At 51.7% G+C, this 22948-nt stretch overlaps 1 protein-coding gene across 4 annotated transcripts in view; it reads right to left on the bottom strand.

The window, feature by feature from the left end:
- The window catches only part of GRIK4 (glutamate ionotropic receptor kainate type subunit 4), a 421439-nt gene that overhangs the window by 275086 nt on the left and 123405 nt on the right, over positions 1–22948 (bottom strand). For all 4 annotated transcript variants that reach the window (XM_025893698.2, XM_073903861.1, XM_073903862.1 and 1 more), the window contains exon 3: positions 21434–21565. In XM_025893698.2, coding sequence (XP_025749483.1) covers positions 21434–21515 — 82 coding nt within the window. In that variant the 5' untranslated portion in view covers positions 21516–21565. The remainder of the gene's footprint in view (positions 1–21433; positions 21566–22948) is intronic.

Here is a 22948-nt window from a genome sequence, read left to right as displayed (position 1 = left end):
CTGGGGATTTGGCTACACTGTAGATACTGGTAGGTCTGGGGCAGGGCTTGAGATTCTGCATTTTAACATATTCCCAGGTGATGTCAACGCTGCCGGTCTGAGAACCATATTTTTAAAGACAATGGAGCAGACCAAGGCTTACTTGTCCCAGACAGGTAGGTAACAACACCTGGCTCCTGGCAGCTTTTGTCTTTCTACCATCTGAGGACTGCATTCCTGGCTCCTTTCCACACTCACCAACAGATGGCAGCAGATCTAAATGTCATTTTCCATAGAAGTGCAGATTCCATTCCATTCCATCTGGACTTCCTATGTGCCATAAAGAGCACCAGTTATTCACTCTCCCAAGATACATAATTGGACAGGTGAGCACAGAAAAGCTTCCCCTCGACTACTGCAGTACAGCAAGGGTGAGTTCTCTCTCTGCAAGGCTCTTATACCATATATTGTACTATTCATTGGGCACTTAAGATATGTTTTGCCTTACTGTAGTTATTAGATTGTATTGCATGGGACTTCAATTTTTCATATGTCAGTCTTGTCTCCACAAGCTCTCAGACGTCAGGGATCAAATACTACCCTTTTTCTTCTTAATCCTGACTTGCAGTTTGCTCATAATATTGAGTATGAAGGAGTGACTGGATCAGCCATCAATTAAATGCATATTCAATTTGTTTCACTCTTTCTTCCCAGGAACAAAGAATGCTTACAAGAAAGTGTTAATGGTCTGGAAAAGTTCTGTACTTACTTGCAAGTCTGCATTCGTGATGTATCCCTTGAGAACTGTCCAACACATCACTAGGGAAAACTTCTCCTAGCCTGGCAAACTGACACTCCAGGGCTAACATTTGCTTTATCCAGGGTGGGATGGGAGCCCACACTGGGATAACATAGTGTCAGCTGGTCACCAGAAGACATACTGGTTTTTTGAGACAACTGTTTACTTCTCTATGGCTAACCTAGCACCATTAGCCGATATTCTCCCCAGACACAAAATTCACAACCTTCTCCTCTTTCTTGCTGGTTAAAATATTTTGACTGGTTGAGACTCATACATACCTTAGTTTGTTTTTTGTTTTCTTTTTATGTAGGCTCCCACCCAGTGTGGAGCCCAATGTGGGGCTTGAATTCATGACCCTGAGATCAAGACCTGAGCTGAGATCCAGAGTCAGATGCTTAGCCAACTGAGCCACCCGGGCGCGCTCCTCATACATACTTTAGCCTCGTAATTTATTGTGGATTCACTAGACTAGGTCTACTTTGCAGAATGGCCCATGAGCCTTGATCATCCTTATTTTCTGAGCAAACATTGCAGGTTGCTCAGTCATAGGCCTTCCACACTGTTCTCTCCCTAGAAGACTGCTAATAATGATGCTCCTATTTATATCTCTGTCCAACACTTCCCTTCTGAATATCGCGTTATTTCTATTTGACTCCCTGACACCTCCACTTGGATGTCTATAGAACTCCACATTTCCCGGATGGAATCCTTGATGTCCCCTTCCTTACCCTCCACGCCAACCACGGTTGCTCCTCGCCCATTCTCCCCTTCTTCCTAAATGATCCCTCAGACTACTGAGCTGCTCAAGCCAGAAACCAGATAATCCCTGAGCTTTCCTTCATCCTCCACATCAGTCTACTACCAAGACTGGTCGATTCAACTTCAAAAAGAACTGTTTACTTCTCACTATCGCCACTGTCACCCCCCTAATCTAAGCCAACATCATCTCCGCCCTGGATTATTAAATGGTACCCAAAACTATGTTTTGATCTTTCAACTCATGAGTTCATTTGTTCATTCAACAATTGATGGCCGTACCTACTCTGTGATAGTCAAAAGAGCAGGAGAAGTTCAGGAAACACCCATAAGCAAACCTGCTACACTAGAGGTATTTATTTTTTCTTAAAGATTGTATTTATTTATTTGAGAGAGAGAGAGAGAGAGAGAGCACACAAGCAAGGAGGAGGGACAGAGGCAGAGGGAGAAGCAGACTCCCCGCTGAGCAGGGAGCCTGATGCGGAGCTTGATCCCAGGACCCTGAGATCATGACTTCAGCTGAAGTCAGAAACTTAACTGATAAGTCACCCAGGTGCCCCTAAAGATATTTATAAGGCAAAATGACACAGAAGAAGGGTATGAACACTAGGAGGGAGGGGAAAATGTAACAGGGAACACCACATGGGGAACATGACATTTAAATTGCGTTTTTGAGAATTACAGACGAAAGTCTTCTGGGTATGGTGGCAGGCAGAAAAGTATGGTGCTTTCAGGGAGCATCGAGCACAGCCCAGAGTTGGGAGGGGAAGTGGTGATGTGACTGGTGTGGTAGGCAGGGGCCAGAGAACGTGGGGTACCATAATAAAGTGGCCTATGTTCCCCTAAAATTCATATATTGAAACCTTCATCCCCTCTACATCAGAGCGTGACTGTATTTGGAGAGAGGGCCTTTAAAGAGGTGATGAAGCTAAAATGAGGTTATCAGGGTGGGTCTTCATCCACTCTGACCGGTGCCCATATACAGAGGACATTCAGATGCACAGAGACACCCCCAGGTGTGCACATGCACAGAGGAAAGGCCGCATGAGGAAAGGGTGAGAAGGTGACCATCTGCAAACCAAGGACAGAGGGCTCAGGAGAAACCAAACCTGCCAACACCTCGATCTTGGACTTGCAGCCGCCAGCACCTGAGAAAATACTTTTCTGTTGTGTAAGCCATCCAGCCTGCAGTACTTTGTGCTGACAGCCCTAGAAAATTAATGCTGCTACTATAAACTTACTACTAAGTGCACCTGAGTTGGGACCTTATTCTGGAGGTAACAGGCAGCCTGGAAATGGCTTAAGCAGGGAAAGGACTCTTTATCCATCTATCAGTCCCCATATACAATGTGGGAACTGTGCCAGGAACCAGAAGTACAGTCCAAAGCTTTATCTGCAGAAATGATATTTTACGAGAGGAACGAATAGGAGTTGGCCAGATTAAAAAAAAAAAAAAAAAAAAAAAAAGGCAGCAGGGCAAATAATAGTCTTCCAGACAAAGAAAACAGTGTGTGTGCGAAGCGCCGAAGACAAGGAGGCTCTGGGCACGCTGAAGAACCAGGCACCAGGTCAGAGTGGACAGAGCTTGGGGAGAGATGCAGATGGAAGGGGTCAAGGCTAGATCATGCTTCCTAGGCTTCCAAAGCAAGTGTGTCCCCTCTCTGGAGAATTTTCCCGGAAATTTCTAGGTCAACTGGAAGGGCCTGCTCGGGGCAGAAGCTGAAGCCATGGCCTCTGGTTGCTGCCATCTTTCTCCTTCCGTGAGCGGCCAGGGAAGCCCTCCCTGAGGCCCAGCTGTCTGCCCATCGACGCCAAGGTGACACCACCAAATGCATTTCTTCCCAGCCAGTGCTCTGAGAGACACCAGGATTTGCATTTCAATTTGACTTCTTTCCAATGATTCCAGCCAAAGCTTGGAAGTCGCTCCCCCTGTCATTCGCTCCGTGGTCCTGTTTTCCTTTTTTTTCCTCCACCCCTGTGGAGGGCTGTTTTTTTTCCTTGACATCCTGCTCCTTGATGCAGAGAAAAGTCATCCTTAACAGCAGTTTTATTGCCCAGTGATATTAACACAATGAAGGAAATCACTGCTAATTTTTATGAATTATCTCATCATCTGCAACTAATTAACAGCTGCTCCAAGAGAAGGCAACAGGCTTCCCCTCTGAGAGCCTCTACCACAGCCCCATCCCTGCCCGCAAGGAGGGTCCGGGTCCTCTGCTAGGGAAGGGCACTTCCTCTCCAACAGGTCTCCCTGCCTCCAGCCGCCCCCCCCCCCGCCCCTCAGTTCTGCAGCTTCCTGCCTGCCCCAGTCTGGGGAGGCAGCCCTGGGCTGACAGGCACACTCTGTGGTCTCTAGGCAGCCTGTGACGAGGATGATTTAGGTTAGCTGGAAACTTTATTAAAATCCAATCTAAGTGGGCCGCCGCTGTGCTCTGTTCTCATTACCCTCCCTCTCCAAAATCAGGTCTTGGCCTCTGTGCCATGCTGAATGTGTCTATAAAACTGAGTGAACAGGCAGCCAACAGCTAAATGACACTTAATCAGGGGATAATCTAGACCCAGGTGGACAGTAAATACTGGGAGGGGCAGAATGAAGAGAGGGAGGGGAGGGAACAGAGCAGAGCAGGGTGACGACGGGGACGTTAAAATGCATCTGTTGCAGCCTCAAGAGACGGAGAGGAACTGCACGGAAGGACACAACCCCAGGCTGGAGGCGGCCTGGAGGACCACGGCTTGAGAAACGGAGGCCCAGAGAGGCGCCATGAGCCTGACGGGCAGCAGGTGCCCCGGCCCAGGACTCATTCTCATCCTGGGCCCCCCTGTCAAGCCCTGAGCTGCTCCGGCCACCCTTCCTGCCCCAGCCTGCCTTTCCCCCAGAGCCTCTCTACTCCTCCTCCAACCCAACGTGACCCTGTGAGAATCCTCACTTCCAGCCCCCCCCCCCGGCCTCTGGCCCAGCCCCTGGCCGCCCCTGGCTGTGTCTGCAGGGATGAAGGGAAGGACACCGTGGGAAGAGGGAGGAGGGTGACAAGGCCTGATGTCAGCCCACCCCACTGCGGGGGGGCGCCTCCCCGGGTGGGACTCGGGCATCAGAGCCAAGCAGGGCAGGGGGCCCCTGGGATGCTGGGCCAAGCATATACCATCTCTAAAGGCCAAATGCTTCCCGCGGTGTATTCCACTATAACTGGAAAGCCTGGACACGGCCCGTCGCAATGACAGGGAGGACACTCCTGAAACCCCCCCACTTCCCCCACCCCAGGTCTCCTTCCCTCCCTTCCAAACCCCGAGACAGCCAGTCCACAGCTCCCCTCCTCCCCCCAACCAGAATGTTCCAGGCTCTTTGCTGTTCTATTTCAAGATGCATAACTTAGCTCATTTAGTCCCTGTTTCCTGCCCCAATGTCCCCATTTTCAAAGCCAGTGGGTATATGGCCCCATGTGGAACAAATACCCTCCTCCACAGCAGCCCAGCATAAGAATGAGTCATCCATTTACTCATTCATCCCACAGATGTTTATTTACCACCTGCTATGAGCAAGGCCAGGGGATGCAGGTAAAAAAGAGAAACCAATGCCTCCAACTCCTGTCACTAGGTCTCTGTGAGTCACACACACCGTGGAAGGGGAACACAGGAGAGGCCAAAGTCCTTGACATAGAAAGGGTGGTGGCGGGGGGGGGGGGGTCACAGGAGGAGCTCATGGGTCAGCAAGGCCTTGAATATGAATAAAATCCCACCGGCCCGCAGGGTGAGAGGGTGAGCAATCCAGGCAGGGGGAGCCAAGGTCCAGACACCTGAGAGGCAAGGGTGTTCTGGAGACTCCTTTGTGTCTAGCAAGTGGGAGGCATGCTAGTGAGCGGTTATGGGGCAGAATATGGGGAGGAGGGAGTGAGACTGAGCAATGATGCCATCTAGAAAGTCTACAGCCTGCTTATAAAGGCTTCAGATACCCTGGAAAGAAGTCTGCTCTTTCTTCTAGAAAGAAAAAAACTAGGAAAGAGTCAGGAAGTGAGAGGTGACAGGGAGGGCTGGGAGTGGTAGCAGTGGGTGTGGGGACGTTCAGTGAGCCAAGCTCTCCCCGCAAGGCAGGTCCTGCTCCCCTCAGACGTCTGAGTGGGGATGCCTTGTCTTTGGATCCTGGTGCATCAGGGCCTGAAGCCCCCAGGACCCTGCCACCTTCTTCGCTGCCATGCCCCACAGCTTAGGCAGAAGGGGGTCCCACTGTCTGAGTAAACTTGTACTCGGCACCCCGAATGTCGCCTTCCTGCCCCTCCCCAAGTGCCCCTCCCCCCAGGTCTGTGTTAGGTGGGTGGGCTGTGCCCCCGGGGCTGAAAGCTCATCCTGAGCAGCCTGTAAAGCGCCCTGGGAGAGCACAGAGAAGCCAAGAACTCCGGTCTCCACAATTTGCCGGGCTCCAGGGACAAGAAGTTTTCCATTATCTTCCTGAGCTGTTTACTCAAAAAGTTAAGCTTCATCAAAAGAGGAGAAGGGTACTGGTTTTAAAGCTGGGCAGGATGGTGTAACGGGCATCTAGTCTCCAGAGGCAGATAGGGCTCCGGCCCCATACCGGCTGTGTGACCTGGGGTAAGTTATCGAACTTCTCTGAGCCTCAACTTTCTCATCTATAAAACGGACATGATGATAAGATTAAATCATCTTGAACAGCACTGTCCCTGGCATGTAATAAATACTCATTAAACAGGGCTATTATTATAAGGCTAGATACTTCTGGCCCCCAAAGACCCAAATCTCACCCCAAACTCTTCTTTCCCTTTTAGAGTATTCCTTCTCACTCCCATCCCCACTCCCTCTGCCTCAAAGGATTGCCCCATTTTTGTAAAAATTCCTAGTGGGGCCCCTTGCCTGGTCTTTAGGGCCACCTGCCAAGCCTCCTTCTCCATTCTCCCTCCGCTGGGGCCCCACGCTGATCGTACACGGCAAGAACTCTCTGGGCCCTCTTCCTTGGTGCCTTCCAGGAAAAGCAGCACCCGGTACATTTAACAGGGCTGAATAAATAGCGATAATAATATATGTTCCGCCATTAGCCACATAAGTAATCAAAGATCACTGCCATATGATTCCTGGTTAAACATCGTTTGGAACCTAATAAATAAGTGGCTATAAATAAAGGCAGCATGCAGACTCGTCCCCTCTGAGAGGTGCAGGTTCTGCTCTTATGTTTAGCCTAAAGGTGCCTTCAGCGCTATTCCTATGGTTCAATTTCAAGTCTATTGCTCTCTCCCAAATGTCTGAAAAGGAAGCCTGCAAGGGTAAGACCAGGAGAGCTCAGGGGCAGCATCTGCCTTCTGCTTCCTTGAAGAAACTGAGGTGTCCCAGGGCCCTTGGGCGGACAGACCTCATTCATGCCCCACAACTCTCCCCGGGGGCTCTGTGGCAGGCAGCACAGGCGGCGCCAAGAAGAGGAGGTGCCTGGTGTGGAGGACAGAGTAAAGGGCTGCAGCCAAAAACCTCTGGGTTCAAATCCAGGGTCCTCCAGGTTCTGCATGAATGACCTTAGTACCTCCAAGCCTCAGTTCCCAACCCTAAATACCAGCCATTATCACCCCTACTACCTCTGGAGACTTGCAAAATGTTAGGTACATAATCCATAGGAAATGACGGGCACATATTAGGCGCTCGGCAAACGTGAATGTCATTCCATCTCCTGTGCTAACACCTCTGAAAGGGCTGGTCCACCATCCTTCCGTTAAGCTCACTCGAGATAGAAGCAGGAGGTACACCAAAAAGGGCAACAGAGGCCCAAGATGCCCATGTGCCCAAGGTCCCTGGATCACCACGTCCCTGCTGCTTGCTGACCCTTTAGCACTGGATGCCTCCCTGTTTTGTACTGCCCAACGGTTCCTTCATGTCTGAGGGTGCTGCATCTCCATATTTAGAACATTAACAAAATATTCTCTGTCCTGTGTGTCCCACAGAGGCAAGCCCACTGCAGGGCACTGTCAGCATTCAGTAAGTACCGGGGGATGGAGGGGCAGGTTGGACCAGCTTCCAGGTCTCCCAATTCCTTGCTCAGAGCAGTACCTTCCTATGTGGTGCTCCTCAAAGCACTGAAGGGAGGATCTGTCCCTTTCTGGAAGGATGACAGGCAGAGTACGAGACCGTCTGCTGAGACTCTGGGGGGATGTTATTCTCTCTGGGCCCTATGACAGGAAATAAACACATCACTCCAAGCCAGGCCCAGCAAAGCCCACGTGACACGGACTCAGATAACACTCAACTTGTAGGTTACTCCTTTAGAACCCGACACGTTAAATCAACATGATGAAGGGCTTCCTGTTACATAGTCTCTTCCCGGCTCTCTCTCCCCATGTGGTACAGTCTCAGTCACAGTCAGATGGCTGTGGCTGTCCTCTCAGGTTCCCTCTACCCATCAAGGAAATGCACTGGCTTTGGTGCTCTGGGCTGCCCAGTTCTCATGCAAAATGGCTGACCGTAACAGGAGTCAGGCAGGTCGGGCCAAGGACTGGACTGGGGATAGTTTCCAAGTGCCTGCACAGCCCCCTGCACAAGGCACTGCTCAGGAGAAGGCTTTCAAGTGGCTCAGCCTCCCATCTTGGAGGCCGTCCAAACAGAGGAGCGGAATAATGGCCCCCAAAGACGTCCACCTTTACTCCCTGGAGCCTGCGAATATGTTACCTTCCATGGCAAAAGGGGCTTTGCAGATGAGATTAAGGTTACAGACCCTGAGATGGGGAGATGATCCTGGATTATCCCAGTAGGCTCAATATAATCTCATGAGTTCTCAAAATCAAAGAGCCTTCCCTGGCTGAGCTGCCATGTGACAATGACTTGCCCCCCAGCTCTGAGGTGGGAAGAAGCGGACCACGACCCAAGGGATGCAGCAGACTCCAGAAGCTGGGAGCAGCCTGAGCCGACAGCCAGCCATAAAACAGAAACCTTGATTTTATAACTGCAAAGTACTGAATTCTGCCAAAAACTCAAATGAGCAGGAACAGATTTTCCCCTAGAACCTCCAAAAAGAATAAAGCTCTGCCGACACGGTAGTTTTCTTCGCCCAGTGAGAGCCGTGTTGGACATCAGAATTATAGACTGGAAGATAATGAATGTTTCTTGGTGAAGCCACTAAATTCATTGTAATTCATTATGGCAGCAAAGGAAAACTACAGTAATAATAATTATGATTATTAACTATGGTAATAATAATTAATAGAACTACTGATAACTATTATTTATTGGCCTATAAATTATCAGGCACCATGCTAGCTATTTTGCATATGTTATCACACACCAACTTCAACAATCATCCAGGGTAAGTAGTATCACTCCCCTTTTACAGGAGAAAACAGATGCCAAGTAATTTGTCCAAGGTCACATGTTGAAACTATAATTCAACTCCAACTTTGTTTGTCAGTCAAGCCCATCCCTATTCTACTACCCTATGACAACATCTACAAATTATGCTTGCCATGATGTTGAGCAAATTGTTTCTATTTTTATAGTATATACTATTTTTAAGAAACAAAAAGGAAATGAACTGTTTATTAAATATGACTAGATGCACACACCATGTACTTTACATATCTCCTCTCAATTAATACAATAACATCCTACGGTACATTGTTATCTCCAGTGTGTAGATGGGAAATTGAGTGCAAGAAAGGTTGAGTAATTTGCCTAAAGGAATATGGCCAGTAAGGGAGATTGGTATCCATGAATTTTTAATCCAAGAGAGGCACTGGCTCGTGACCCCAAAGGGAGCCCCCCCGCCCAGGCTAGAACCACAAACCAATAGCGGCACGGCTCCCAGAGAGCCTGGCCCCACCTGCCCTGCTCAAGCCTGTCCCGGGGTGGATGAGGAGGAAGCTAATTAAGGATAAGGAGAGCTTCAATAGGAGCGATCCACAGATACCTTGACTCATCTCCACCAAAGGCACTTATGTCCACTTAACAACCTTAATTCCTTGGACCCTCCTGGCATTCCAAATTGCCTCCGAAGGGGAGAGTCATATTCAACCACTGTTTCCAGGTAAAGGTCCCCCTAGGTTCAGAAACCCCAGGAGTTCCAGAAGGTACAAGGAGCATTCCTTACTGATGACCTTCGCAAAGCTCGCCCCCTTGCCTGTTCTGTTGGCCTGAGACTCCCAGGGTGGCTGCCCAGAGGTTTGGGGCCACCCAGCGCAAACCGACTCCCACACAAACTGGCAGCTGATGCCACTCTGGGACAAGTCCTTAGCAGAGCCTCCTGCTGAGGCCCCCCGGGGCTGTCTGCTTCCCTTTTCTGTCATCTTGGGGAAAATCCCTGTTCTTTCATCTGTGAGCTGAAAGCTCAAAGTCTCATGTTGTCAGATCCCTGCCACTGGGGGGAATTTATGAGTGTTGCCAGCAAAGTGGCATTCCCTCGCCTGCCTGTGTCACTCCCTGCTTGAAAGACCATGTCCTAGAAAGGATGGGGAAAAGCACATCTTAGGAGAAGCCACAGGGGTCACAATGTGGCGGACCTCCAGCACCGAGCTCTTTAACACAGGTGTCTTTACACAGGTGACCCTGGCCCATCCTACTGCAGGCTCTCACAGAGTGGCACTGGCTCTGGGGGCTGAGAGCAAAGCCCAGCCTGTGAAGAGCCAAAGGGGGGGGAGCATTTCACAGGCAGAGAGCCCATCACCTAGATGGGCTTTCCTTAACCTCAAGACTGGTCAGCCAGGGCTCGGTGGGAATGGGTGCAACAAGGGGCTTTGAGCCAGAGCAGGTGCTTGTGTTCAATTAGAAGCAGTTAAGGGGAGGGCCTGCCTCTGATTTGGGGGCCACATACTGCCTGGGAAGAAGAAAAGAGAAAACCCACGTGGAGGAGGGTGACCAGGATGCTGAGAAGGAAGGAACGAAGGCACTGATGATGAATTTCTGGAAGAAAGGAGACACCAGGAGCTGTGAAATGACAGTGTTTCAGATCTCAGCGATGCCATCACCGGGAAGAGCAGACACCTGCTCTGCATGCTCTTGAAGGCAGAGGCAGGGCTAGGGCAGGAGGTGGAAGGCACAAACAGACAGACAGATTTGAGCTTAATAGAAAAACCAATAGCCGGCATTATTCGAAGTGGAATGGGTTATACCGGGGTCCCAGCCACCATTAAGGTTTTGTGAATCAAAGCACAGACAGACAGGCGGGGAGCACAGCCCTGGGAACATCTGCTGGCAGACAACAGACAGGTACCCCGGCCAACACTGGTGGCTTCTGGAAAGAGCTGGAAACGGGTGGCAGGGTCGTAACTGGGAGGGTGGGTCCTAGGCCCAGGGGAGCTTGGGCACAGTCAGAATGTCAGGGTGAGGTCTCAGGCCTGCCGACGAGAGAGAATCTTGGGCATTGCAGCAGCAATGCAGGTAGGGGTGATTAGAAGTCAAGAGCCTGGTGTTTGGATCTGAGGGGATGAAGGAAGACCAACAGCCAAGATTCACTGTAACGCTGAGTCATTAGCTGCTGGCTTGGGCTTCCTCAGAATGGGATTGAGATTGGCCCCAGGACCTGGAGTTTGCTGCAGGGACCAGAGAATGTAGGGACAGGGAGCCAGCTGGATCCATTGCACGGTCCTAGCAGGGAGCACCTGTTCAGAACTGCTTCTGCGTCAAGGGAGACCATCATCGTCTCTGGCTTTCAATGGCAGGCGAATCTGAAGCTCCTTTGGGACCCCCTCTGGGGCTGCATCATTCATTCATCCAGGAGCTATTTAGTGAGTAATTTCTATACACCAACCACTGTCTGACGTGCTGAGGAAACAGCAGAGAAGAAAACAAAGGGCTGTTCCTGATAGAGGACTCAGAGAGAAACAATTAGAACCAGTTTGTCAGGTGACAATAAGTGCTATGGAGAAAAATCAAGCAAGCAAGAGGGCAGGCAGGGGGTAGGGGGTGCTGTGGGGCAGCACATGGCCTGCAGGAGGTGACAGTATAGACCAGGCAGATATCTAGGTGAAGCGTGTGCTGGGCAGAGAGCACAGCATGTGCAAAAGCCCTGAGGTGAGCGCGTACTTGGCACGTCTGAGAGAAAGTCAGGGAATTAGTGGTGCCGGGGTTGGTGTGGGGTGAGCAAGAGGCAGAGTAGTAAGAGATGGGAGAGGAAAGTAACACAACAGTGGGGCAGGTCGTGGAGGGTCTCGTGGGACACTGTAAGGATGTTTTCTTCCACTCTGAGATGGAAGGCCCTGGGGAGGTAAAGAGACATAATCCAACTTACATTTTGAAATCATTATTCTTGCTGCCATTTTGAGAAACAAAAGTGACCGGGCAAGCAGGAAGCAAAGAAACCAGGAGGAAGGCCTTGTGGTAACCCAGGAGCCAGAGGATACTGTCTTGGAACAGGAGAGCACGTGTGAAGTGGCAAGAAGTGGTTGGGCTCTGGGTGTAGTTGGAAAGTAGAGCAGAGAGGATTTTCTGGTGGAGAAGATACAGGATGTCAGGGAAAGAGAGAATGAAGCGTGACTCCAAAGGTTGGCATCTAAGTCCAAACAGATAGAATGACATTCCCATGTATGAGATGGGGGAGACAGTAGGAGAAACAGGCATGGAGGGAGACATCCACATCTGGATTTTGGATAGGCCATGTGTGAGCTTCTCTCAGACATCCACGTGGGGATGGTGAGTAGGCGAGGAGTCTGGTGTTGTGGGAGAGGTCGGGGCTGGAGATGAGGGGAGATGAGCCATGAGCACGTAAAGCCCTGAGACTGAATGAGATCACTAAGGAGTGGGTACGGAGAGAGGTGTGTGAGGATAGAACCCTGGGGCACATCCATATTCAGAGGCCAGGGAGACGAGGAGGAATCAGCGGAGGACACTGAGAGGGAGTAGCCAGGGAGGCAGGGCAAGAACCAGGGTGGAGCGTGACCAGAAGCCAAGAGCAAGAAGTGTTTCAGGGGAGAGGGAGGGAGAGGCTACATCAATGTCGGTAAGCTGAGGCCTCAGGACAGACAACCAGATGCAGCCCAGCGGGCATCATGGTGGGAGTGACGTTCTGACGGGAGGGAGTCCCACTGATAGGGTGAGACAGGACAGGGAATGGAGACAGCTTTGAGCAGGAAATTCTCTTGCAGAGTTTCTGTGTAAAGGGAAAGGAGAGAAATGGGGCGTTAGCTGAAGAAGGATGTGGGGCTAGGAGACTCTTCAGATCCCGTAGCCAGGACCTGGGACAGTCACCCAGGGTGGAAAGCCCACCTCAAGGGTGGAGAAGACAGAGTTCTGTCTCTCGGGAAGCTCTTAGGCTTGTGCGGTAGATGGAATTCAAATAAGGAACAGGTGCATCAGTGAACACAGTGCGGTGCACACATGAGCATGCACATGACTTGTTCATCTGGAAATTCTGGAAGCAAGAGCTTTTCGAACCAGGTGCAGAGTCCCAGCTCCCAGAAGGAGATGAATTTAAAGCAGGCTCTAGAAAAAAGGGAAAGACAGCATTTGGTGGAGGAGTGCAGAAGGGGGCCCCAAGCAGGGGACAGCTGCTGGACGGAGACAGGGTGGCCCCCGAAGTGCTCCTCGTCATTCCAGCTATCGCTGTCACGGACTTACTACACACCTGATGAGGCTCGAAGGACTTTCTCTGTGGTCACTTACTGAACTCTCGTGAAAGCCTGAGGTGGGGACTGCTGTTATCCCATGTTATGGATAAAGAAACTGAAGCACTAAGATATCAAGTTCTTGCCCAAGGTCGTACAGCTAATAAACAGTGGAGCTCAGATTCAAACCCAGGCAGTCTGGTTAGAGTCCATGCTCTGGGGACATCTGGCATCAACCCCTTCACGATACTGGAGCCTTCCAGAGCCAACCCCAGTGCTACCCAGAACACATCTGGCTCCCTTTTCCTTATGCCCTCCACACACCAATCAGCTTGAAATAGCCCCAGAAGACATTTGGGAGAGTCTGGGTGGAAGGCGCTGCAGGGAGGAGACACCGAGGGACCCTCTCGTGGGCTGCCGCAAATGGCCACTCACCCCGAGTAGGAATACAGGGAGGGAGTGAGAGGAGCTGAGGGGATGTGGCCAATGTCTGTCCCTGGGCTAGAGTTTCAGAACAGCGAACCTCTCCTCTGAGAACGGTCATGCTAACAGAGAGAATCTCAACTCCAGAGAGCCCCAATCAGGGCGGTAGTGCCTCCCAAGTCAAGCACGGGGGCACCATCTGCCTGGGCATGCCAACAGAGCTGCATGCTGAGCACATGCACATGAGCTCATGAGCACATGAGACCCCACACCGGTCTGTGTTCTCCTCCCTCTCCACAACCCTCTTCATCAGTGTGAGCAATTATGCTCACCGGGCCTCACCAACCCGGCCACCATGATAGCTGGGCACTAGGACTCAGCGCGATGGGAAGAAACCCACAAGGTGACACAGCGGTGCTGCTGGGCAGCCTGACAGGTGTCTGGAGCCTCCCGCTGCCCAGTGCTCCCCAGCAGCCGAGGCCCAGGCCCCATCAAGCTGATGTGGACTATGTGTCTACTCCCACAGACCAGTGAGAGTACGTGTGACCGCTGTCACTCCTGGAACCAAGCTGCAAGGCTGTGAGCACGATGTGTGGGTTCTGGCGACGCACACATGTGTATCCCACCCACTCAGACTCACGTGCACTCAGGCACTCGGCAGCTCCCACCATCCCCCGTGCTTCTCCAGCTCCCCCATCAGTGGCCGCGGGGAGAAAGGAAACACGCAGACAGGTCTACACTGACAAAGTAAAAAGAATCAGGAGGGCTTCATGTCTTACCTGACTTGCCCAAGCAACTGGGGCCAGATGGGGTCAGGGCTTAAGTTAAGTAGATGGCTGCCTCCATTCTAAGCACTTATTAACGGTTGTTAATGAGGCACAAGGATAATGGGATGTCTCCCTACGGAAGTATGAGAACAGACCAAAGGCCAAAGTATTCTCTCACAGAATCCCAGGTTCAAAGTGGCCTTCGAGGTAACAGGTCCAAACCCCCACTCTGAGGCTGAAATCCCTGTCCAACCGATCTGTGACCACCTCCAGCTGGGGGAGCCTCAGTCCCCAGAATGGCTCACCCCATCTGTCCGATAAACATTTCGTGACATCAAATCCAAATTTCTCTCTGTAATTTCCACCTTCCCCACACATACTCCCAACCACCACAGGGGGGAAAAAGAGAGCTTGCTAATGACTCACTCCCCATTTCAAGACTTTTGTAAACAATCTCACAGAGCTGGAGACAGGTTTTCGAAAGTCTGACACGATACCATTAGGGCTGTTCTCCCAAACCACGTGCGTCTCTGCCAGGCCGGCCTTCGTCCAGCAGAGCAGCAGCTCCTGTCAGGCCACCACACGTGGCCACCACACACCCACCCCGGGGTAAAATGAGAGCCCAGGGGAACCCGGGCAGCCACACACCAAAACTAATCTGAAAATCAGCTCTATCGTCTAGAACTTTTAGTTAGAGAACAATAGCCCCCATTCCTCTGCTCTGACACCCCAGCTCCTGGGACCTTTCCCAGTTTCCTCCCAGAGATCATTCACGATATGTTTAAGAAAACGCAACATTTGCTACTGTTACTTGCCTATTCTCTTTAGCTCAGTCAGATTTCGGGAGGCCTTGGGTATTGACACGCTGGCCTCTGGTAGCTTTGGGTCCCACCCAGCAAGAACGTACTGCCAACAGGCAATTCAGGACTCCACCACCTTGGCTGTCCTCCAACTCTGCTCCCCAGAACCCCTCTGCTACCCCACCTGGGACATGCCTTCTCCTCTCCTCCCTTTGTGGCCACCACCCTGCTCTGGATGAGCTTGGGCAGGTCACAAACTCTGTGAACCTCAGGACCCTCTTCCATAAGTTGGGCTCACTCCTACCTGCCTGGCAGGTTGTTGGGGAAATTGACCTAACACGGGTGTGAGAACACATTACACACTGCAAACCATGGCACAGAAGTCTCTAGGCGGCTGGGAGTAAGGACGGTGGTACTGCCCAAGGGGCCCGTTGCTGGCTTACTTCACCTCATGGGGACCCCAGTTTTTCTTTCTTTTTATTTTTTTAAGATTTTATTTATTTATTTGACACAGAGAGAGAGAGAGAGAGAGAGTGAGTGAGCACAAGCAGGGGGAGTGGCAGGCAGAGGCAGAGGGAGAAGCAGGCTCCCCACAGAGAAGGGGGAGCCCAATGTGGGACTCGATCCCAGGACTCCGGGATCATAACCTGAGCCGAAGGCAGTCGTTTAACCAACTGAGCCACTCAGGCGCCCTGGGAACCCCAGTTTTTCTTATCAGTAACATGAAGCCCATCTGGACCGAACTCAATCCTCATGTCTCAGCAGACGAGACTACGGCCTGAGGTCGTACTTCACAAACGGGTTCTGGAAAGGTGGAGAGAAAATCCAAACTTCCTGAAAGTGTCCTCTGTGGTGTTCTTGAAAGAAGACAAGCTGCATGTGAAGGCAAATGATGACATCCTGGCCTGAGTGACTCCGCACAGCACACCGGACTGGATGCCTGTCTAAACACAGCCGAGGATCCCTCCTCCCCACTATAGAAGCAGCAGCAGGGGTGGAGTGGGAGGCAGGGAGAGACAGCCTGGGGCAGGCACACATGCATGCATACACACACACACACACACACACGCGCGCGTGCGCGCGCGCGCGGACTTATCATTAAATGATATTGCTTGGTGTTTTTGAGCACTGACCAATATCTGGGGAGAGAGAAATCTGAAAATGGACGGGTCAAGCTCAAGATTCAAAAACTTGCCATCAGAGCATGCATCTAGCAAACGTTTGGTAGGCACTACTCTGGGGCAGGCATCGGGCTAGACCCAGGAATACAAACATCATAAAGACACAGATCCCCTAAGGTGTTCGGCAGAGGAGAGATCTGTGTCCCAGAAATCTTTCCATATTCCCTCTCTAGGTGACAGATGAAGGAGAAAGTCATCAATTTCTATTTGTCACTAATGTAAAAGACCAATTGATTGCCTACCTGGGTGACTCAATTTGGAAAAGAGATGAAAAGTTACGTGCCCATCAAAATTCCATAAATCACCATCACGTGGTAACATTATTAAGGGGAGACCACTCCTCAAAAAAAAAAAAAAAAAAAACCCACGGTGAATCCTTTGCAAGGCACACAATTCTGCTGGTATATCTGGATCTCGGTGTGTCAAATATATTTAATACACAGCAGAAGAGGATGGAAAAAATGGTGTTTTTTTATTCTTCCCCCTTCCTTCCCCCAGTTCTCTTATTATCTCCATCTTTATAACATTTGAATGTTCTATGTTTAACGTTCTCTCTACAGGACTTGGAACTCACTGGGGGAAACCAACCAAGTAAAAAATGGTAGTTGTAACGTGCTTGGGTGTCCTAGTAAGGCAGAGCATCGAATAAATCCAGGTTCTCGCTGCTTTACCAGCCAGGGAAACCCTAAACGTGAAAGAGAGGCAATGGTTCCCATAACCTGCTCATGTGTCTGCTGCCCCCTCACACTCGGGACTTCTGTACCTCCACGAGCAAGCTTCTCAAATCCCCAGGCCTGTTTCCCCAACGGTCAGATGGACTTTCTCTGTGCCCTTAGGAAATTATTTGCAGGGAAAAGAATCAGCGAAGAGCTAGAGACTATGAGGCAAAGACTCCATCTGTCAATTCCTTTCCTGGGTAGAACACGGTATCGTCCACAGGACTCCTTTGATAATGGGCTATCCCTAACATCTCCAGAGGTGTACCAGCTGCAGGAGAGCAGAGTAGAAAGAGACAGCTTTGGAGAGACAGCTTACGGGTTCAAATTTCCGTTATCTACGTGACCTTGGAAGAGTTATTTAAACTCCTCGAGCCTTCATGTCTTCATCTTAAACATCAGGTGGTTAATTCTGACGTGGAGATTGCCTGATATACATGAAATACACAGCACAGTGCGTGGCAGGGAGGAAGGCCTTTCCAAGTGGAAGGGACTCTGGTGATTATTATCATGGCCCCGAGTCCTCAGTGCTCGGCACAGAGCACTCAACAGACACGTGTCGGGTGCACTGACGAATGGACGGTTGAATCTTCGTATTTATTATTAGAGCCAACATCTGCCTTAGAACCCAATGAGGATCCTCAGCCCGTTCTGTTATCTGTTCTAGATAAGACAGAACACAATTTCTCCTTCCCCTTTTTCTTCCCCTTCCTCCAGTAAGTCTACGTCTTTAAGCATACGCAAGACCCGAAGACAGGACGTTAAAACAACGATACCAAAACGTGTTCTTGGGGAACCAGGTCTTGCAACAGGCAACGATCCAGCCACACATTCCCATTCACTGAATCCAAGTGATACGTTTACATACATGGAGTGTGTCGGGTGGTCAATGGCCCTTGGAGTTCAGAGTCTGGTGGGAAAATGCCAGAATAACCAGAGCACAACCCCGTAGGTGCTGGAACAGGTGTTAAGTACCAGGGAATGGGAAATACGGCAGGAAAAAGATGATTTCTCCCCGGGAGGGACAGGGTGATCATGAGAAAGGACTTTGCAGAGGAAGAGCTATTTAAGCCTAGGAGAATGGTGATGGAGGAGGAGGTGGAGGAGAGGCAACAGAGTGGTAGCAGTTTTCCAGGCAGAGAAGCGGGAATGGCAAGAGCAGCTCCCAGGCATGGGAGGGGGGTGGGTAAAGCCCAGAGGAAACCTTCCTGGTATATTTGGGTAACAGTGAGTAGTTCCATGTGGCTGAACCAGGGGCCAAGGAAGGAGTAACAGGAGACAGTCTAGAAAACTGACAAATCCTTATTGAGTACTTTATGTGTCCGGGGCAAGGGTAACATTTGCTAACGTCAGGAACAGGATGGCAGAAAAGCACCAGAGACCACACTGCTGATGGCCAACCTGCTTCCCCAGTGGCCAGGCGAGCCCGCAGGTGGGCGGCCAAGCGAGCAGGGCCAGGAGTCGTCAAGGACTCTAGTGGCTCTAGCGTGGGCTGCCACCTGCCTGGCCACCTACTCTCAAGGTCCCCCTCAGGCCTCCCTCCTCATGTGTGAAACGAGCGGCTTGGAGAATGGGATCCTCAGAATTCTTCACGGCTCTAAGAGAGGATGATGATCCCTTGGAGTAATAGAGGGCTGGAGAGATGGGGCGGCGGCGGGGGGGGGGGTCTTCTCTGGGCATTTATTAACTTGTGGCTCCCACAGTCATCATTCAGAGAACCCAGAGGGACAGAAGCAAAATCAAAAGACATTTTCAGAAGATGGATGACTGAAGGGGGCTGACATATGTGTGAGAGTTTGGGGAATTTATGCGGGCAGCTTCATAGCCATAAATAAAAATCCCTCTCTCTTACCCAAAACCTCATTCGGGGGGTAAACACCAGACACCCTATTTGGCTGGATCTCCTGCCCCGTGCCTCCCTTGAATGAAAAACAGCAGTCCCCAGGCAGGGGGGGGGGGGTAATGGGTTTGGCCGCCTCTTTGCAAACATCCATATTGTCACCAGCAGACGAGCAGGGCTGAGGATGGGGCAGGCAGGGCAATTCATCTCTGAGACTCTTCAGCCCTTCCTGCAGCCTTGCTCTCACAGCTATCTATCCTGAGGCTGAGGGGTTTGGAAGGAACCCCGGGAAAACACCAAATGCACGGAGAAGTGACCCCTGGGAAGCGGGGGAGCCGCACCCCTCCCTTTCCCATGCTCCTCTGGGGGCCGCGGGAGACGCCAGCACCACCGGCGCTGGTCCGGCCCATTGTGCTCAAGGCTGCCTGCTGCCAAGCTCAGCTACTTGATTTCTTGACCTACTTCTCTTCCCATCCCTGCCTCACCCCAGACTCCCTCTGGCGCACACAGTAATTAACACCTTCCCGTCCATTAAGTTCAGGAGATGGAGAAAGCTCCTGGCTCCCAGGATAACCAAGGAGACGGGGAAAACGGGTCCTGGCATTGCGCGTTTGGGTTTTCCTTTTCTTTTCTTTCCCTCTGTTGGCTTTACTCTGCTTCCTGGCCTGGAGGCCCAGCTTGACCTTGCCAGCCAGCAGGGCGCCTGGCTGGAGACGGGCTGCAAGTGGCCTGGCGTGAACCAAAACAGAGGGCCAACAGCGTCTTGATAGAACTGGACAAGCAATGCTCCGGGGGGGGGGGGGGGGGCCGGGGGGGGGGGGGGGGGGGTGCCCTCTGAAGCCCTCCATGGTCAGTGCAGCCGCAAAGAAAGGGATCTGTCAGTTCCACTTTCTGCTCCCCTCCCGGGGAACCAGTGTCAGGAGAGCCAAGGCCGTGAGGCGCTGCTGTTTCTGGCTCAATCCCTTTCCGCTTCCCATTAGCGACAAATGGAAATTGATGGGTTACCGCTTTATCCACTCATTTAGAGGGGGAGAAAACCTCACAGCAAATGCTGAATAACTAGGCATCTTATAAATTAAGCATCTTAAGGATACAAACCGTTTTGCTTTGCTGCTAAGCAGAATTAAATTAGGTTTTGAAGCTTCGGTAGAAATGAATGGGGAAGAGGGAGAGAAGATTGTTTTTAATTCCTTGCCTTTAAGCATGCAGAGTGGTGAACCGAGGGCAGGGTGAGGAGAAGAACTAAGTCACCTGTCTGCATTTCTGATTCTAATCAGCCGCTGCTGCATATGCATGGAGAAATGTGCCCACAAGTCCACACAGGGCAGGCCGGAGACCTGCAGCTCGGCCTCTGGCCCGTGGGGCATGGCCTAGCCGGGGTCTCAGCTTCTGGCTTGCCTCTGCCCACCCGGGGTCTCCTGACCACCACCAGTAGGCCAACCTCTGGGACTCTGGACCAGTCCTGACTGCAACCGGCTTAAAGCCAATTTCCTGAGACTCGGTGTCACGATACCGATACCTTCCTTCTCAATCAGCCGCTAACACTTTCACGTTTGGGTCTAGGATCTAGGATCCTGTCTTGTTGGCAGTACCCACTTCCCCCTACACACGCCCCAACTCCCTACCCCAGTCTGGGAGGAGTGGCATCAGATGGATACCTGTCTGTAGAACCTGCCTAAGTTTGAGTCCTTCTGGGGCTGTTGCCTCATCTTGCCCCCGGGGTCCTGCTGTTAATCCAGCCTTCTTATGACCAACAACCCACCTGCCTGGGCTTCTCACTGCTGTGCCCCCACCCATCTGTCCACACTGAACCTGTTACCCATATACAGACGATCCCCCAATCCCTGAGACCCCACATCAGTCTTGGGCCGTCAGATGACCACACAGTGCATGCTGGACTGAACTATCCCCTTATCCTTACAGCCGGGGCTGCTTCCCTACGACCCAGATTAGGCCTGCAGTGAATGAGGCTTACACAGTCCTGAGGAAGAAGAGGTATCTGACTTCCTAGGCCCTCCCAGATTCCCAGGGGAGGAAGGCCTCCCTCCCGGAACAGGGCTGCCGATGGGGCAGGGAGCAGCCGGCCTGTCCGCACCTGGAGTGGGCATCCCCACAGCAGCAGGGCCAGGGAGAGAACATGGGTCACTGAAGTGGCCTTGCCCTCCCTCTCCAGAACCAGGCCAGCAAGAACAGACACACCAAGTCAAGGGCCCTGCCAAGCAGCCGGCCAGGGCCCCTGAGAGCACTCCCTGACTTGATCCGAGGCACACTCTCCAGGAAGCCCTCTTGGATTCATCAGAGAAAAAGAGAGGTCATCTCTTCCCTAATCTCCAGCCCTGGATTTAGAATCCCCATGGACATTCCCACCCTCCTTCTTCATTTGACAGCTGCCCCTTAATGTGCCAGGCTGAGTCCGTCACACGCTGTAACAGGGACTCAGCGTCTTTATTCTCCTCACAAGGGGGCCGGACAGACTGACCACCGGATCGGAGCTGTGAGCCTCTCGGCTGCACCCCCACCACCACTGCTAGTCCAGCTAAACTCGGGGAGGGCACGGTGCAGGAGCAGATGTCCCCTGTGGACACCTGGGCTATAGGCGGGGGCATCAGCCAAAGCTAGGCTGCCCCCAGGGTGCCATGTGAGCAGCACTTACCAATCCTCAGGGAGTGCGGGCTGCAGGTGACCATCACGAGCCACGCCGGAAGCAGCACCAAAGGCGCAGAGACGCGGGGCATCTTCTATAAATCCTCATGGAGCCCTCTGCTGGTCTGGGCATGACATAACTCTGTGAGAGAGTGGTGGGAGCATGTGAGTCTGAAGCCTCTGCGAGGTAGCCACCCACCCGGCCTTGTGACCAGAGCTACCACCCAAACAGCCTCTGTTGCGGGGCCCACAGTCCACTGCAGAATGGCTGGCAGGACCTGTGGGAAAGCTCCAGGCCAGCTCCAGGCCCCTGTCCTTCCTCCCTATGCTAGGCCCACAGAAGGCTCAGGTTCGAACTCCAGCCCCCAATCCAGTTGGGGGCCCATGGGCATAACTGTGACCAAATGAAGGGGCTCCACTGTTTTTGAAATTCCAACTGCGGATGAAAACCTTCATCTGCTCTTAAGAAACAAGAGCCATGAGTGAGCTGGAGAAGGAGGGGTGGCAAGGTTAGGCCATTGCCCTGGGGACAAGCCACATGCACTGCTCACTGGGGAGTGGTGTGGGGAAGTGACTGGGTTCATCTTCAAGTCCTGCTCCTCCACATGCTAGCTAGGTGGCCTTCATGAGGACTCTCCTCACTCCTCAGCTCAGTTTCCTCACAGGTAAAACTAGCATGACGTCACGCAGGTAGCAGAGATGAACAGCACGCAGACTGAGATAACAGGGGAAAAGCAGCTGTGCTCAGGCCTGGCCTGAAGGACAGGCTACACACCATCAGTCCCTCCCTGGCACAGATGGGAGAGGTCTGGTCTCAGCAAATACTGAGGGCAGAAGCACACATACCAGGTCATCAGCTAGTTTCTATATCTGCTCCTGCTACCTGCCGAAAACGAACCCCTCCCCATCCTTTCTCCACCAATCCCCCTTCCTCCTGGGGTCGATGGGCCTCTGATGTCAAAACCAGAGCCTTGGAGGGGACTGCCTTCCCCCCAGGCAGCATGGGCGCTGTCCCCCGCCTGTCCCCCTTCCCCCTGAGACCTCTGGCATCCTGAGAACAGAGTCTGTAGCCTGCCAGCTGCAGCGCATCAATAGGGTCAAAGTGGGGCTGGTAAGCACCTGGATATGCTAACCCCCAGGTCGCCCTTGGTCAGGAAAGTACGCCATGAACAGACAATCCAACAGAAAAATGGGCAAAACACTAGAACAGACACTCCACTAGTCACTGTATCCAAAAGCCTATAAACATTTAAAAAGGGTCTCAACTTCACTGGGCATCAGGAAATGCAATTTCAAACCACAATAAGACACCAATATACGCCCACCAGAATGACTTTTTAAAAAAGACAGTATCAAGTGTTGACAAGGATGTGGAGCAACTGGAACTCTTGTACAGTGTCAAGGCAAGTGTAAGTTGATAGAACTGATTTGAAAAACTGGTCTTTGTGCTCTCAAAACCCAGAGTTTTACATGTACCCTAGGGACCCAGAAACCCTGCAATAAGCGTATTTCCAACAGAATGTGC

This window comes from Callorhinus ursinus, unplaced genomic scaffold (genome assembly GCF_003265705.2).
Source record: "Callorhinus ursinus isolate GAN/ISIS: 27379988/994484 unplaced genomic scaffold, GSC_fseal_2.0 scaffold19, whole genome shotgun sequence".
Classification (NCBI taxonomy): domain Eukaryota; kingdom Metazoa; phylum Chordata; class Mammalia; order Carnivora; family Otariidae; genus Callorhinus; species Callorhinus ursinus.
This window is presented reverse-complemented; position numbering and strand designations above follow the sequence as displayed.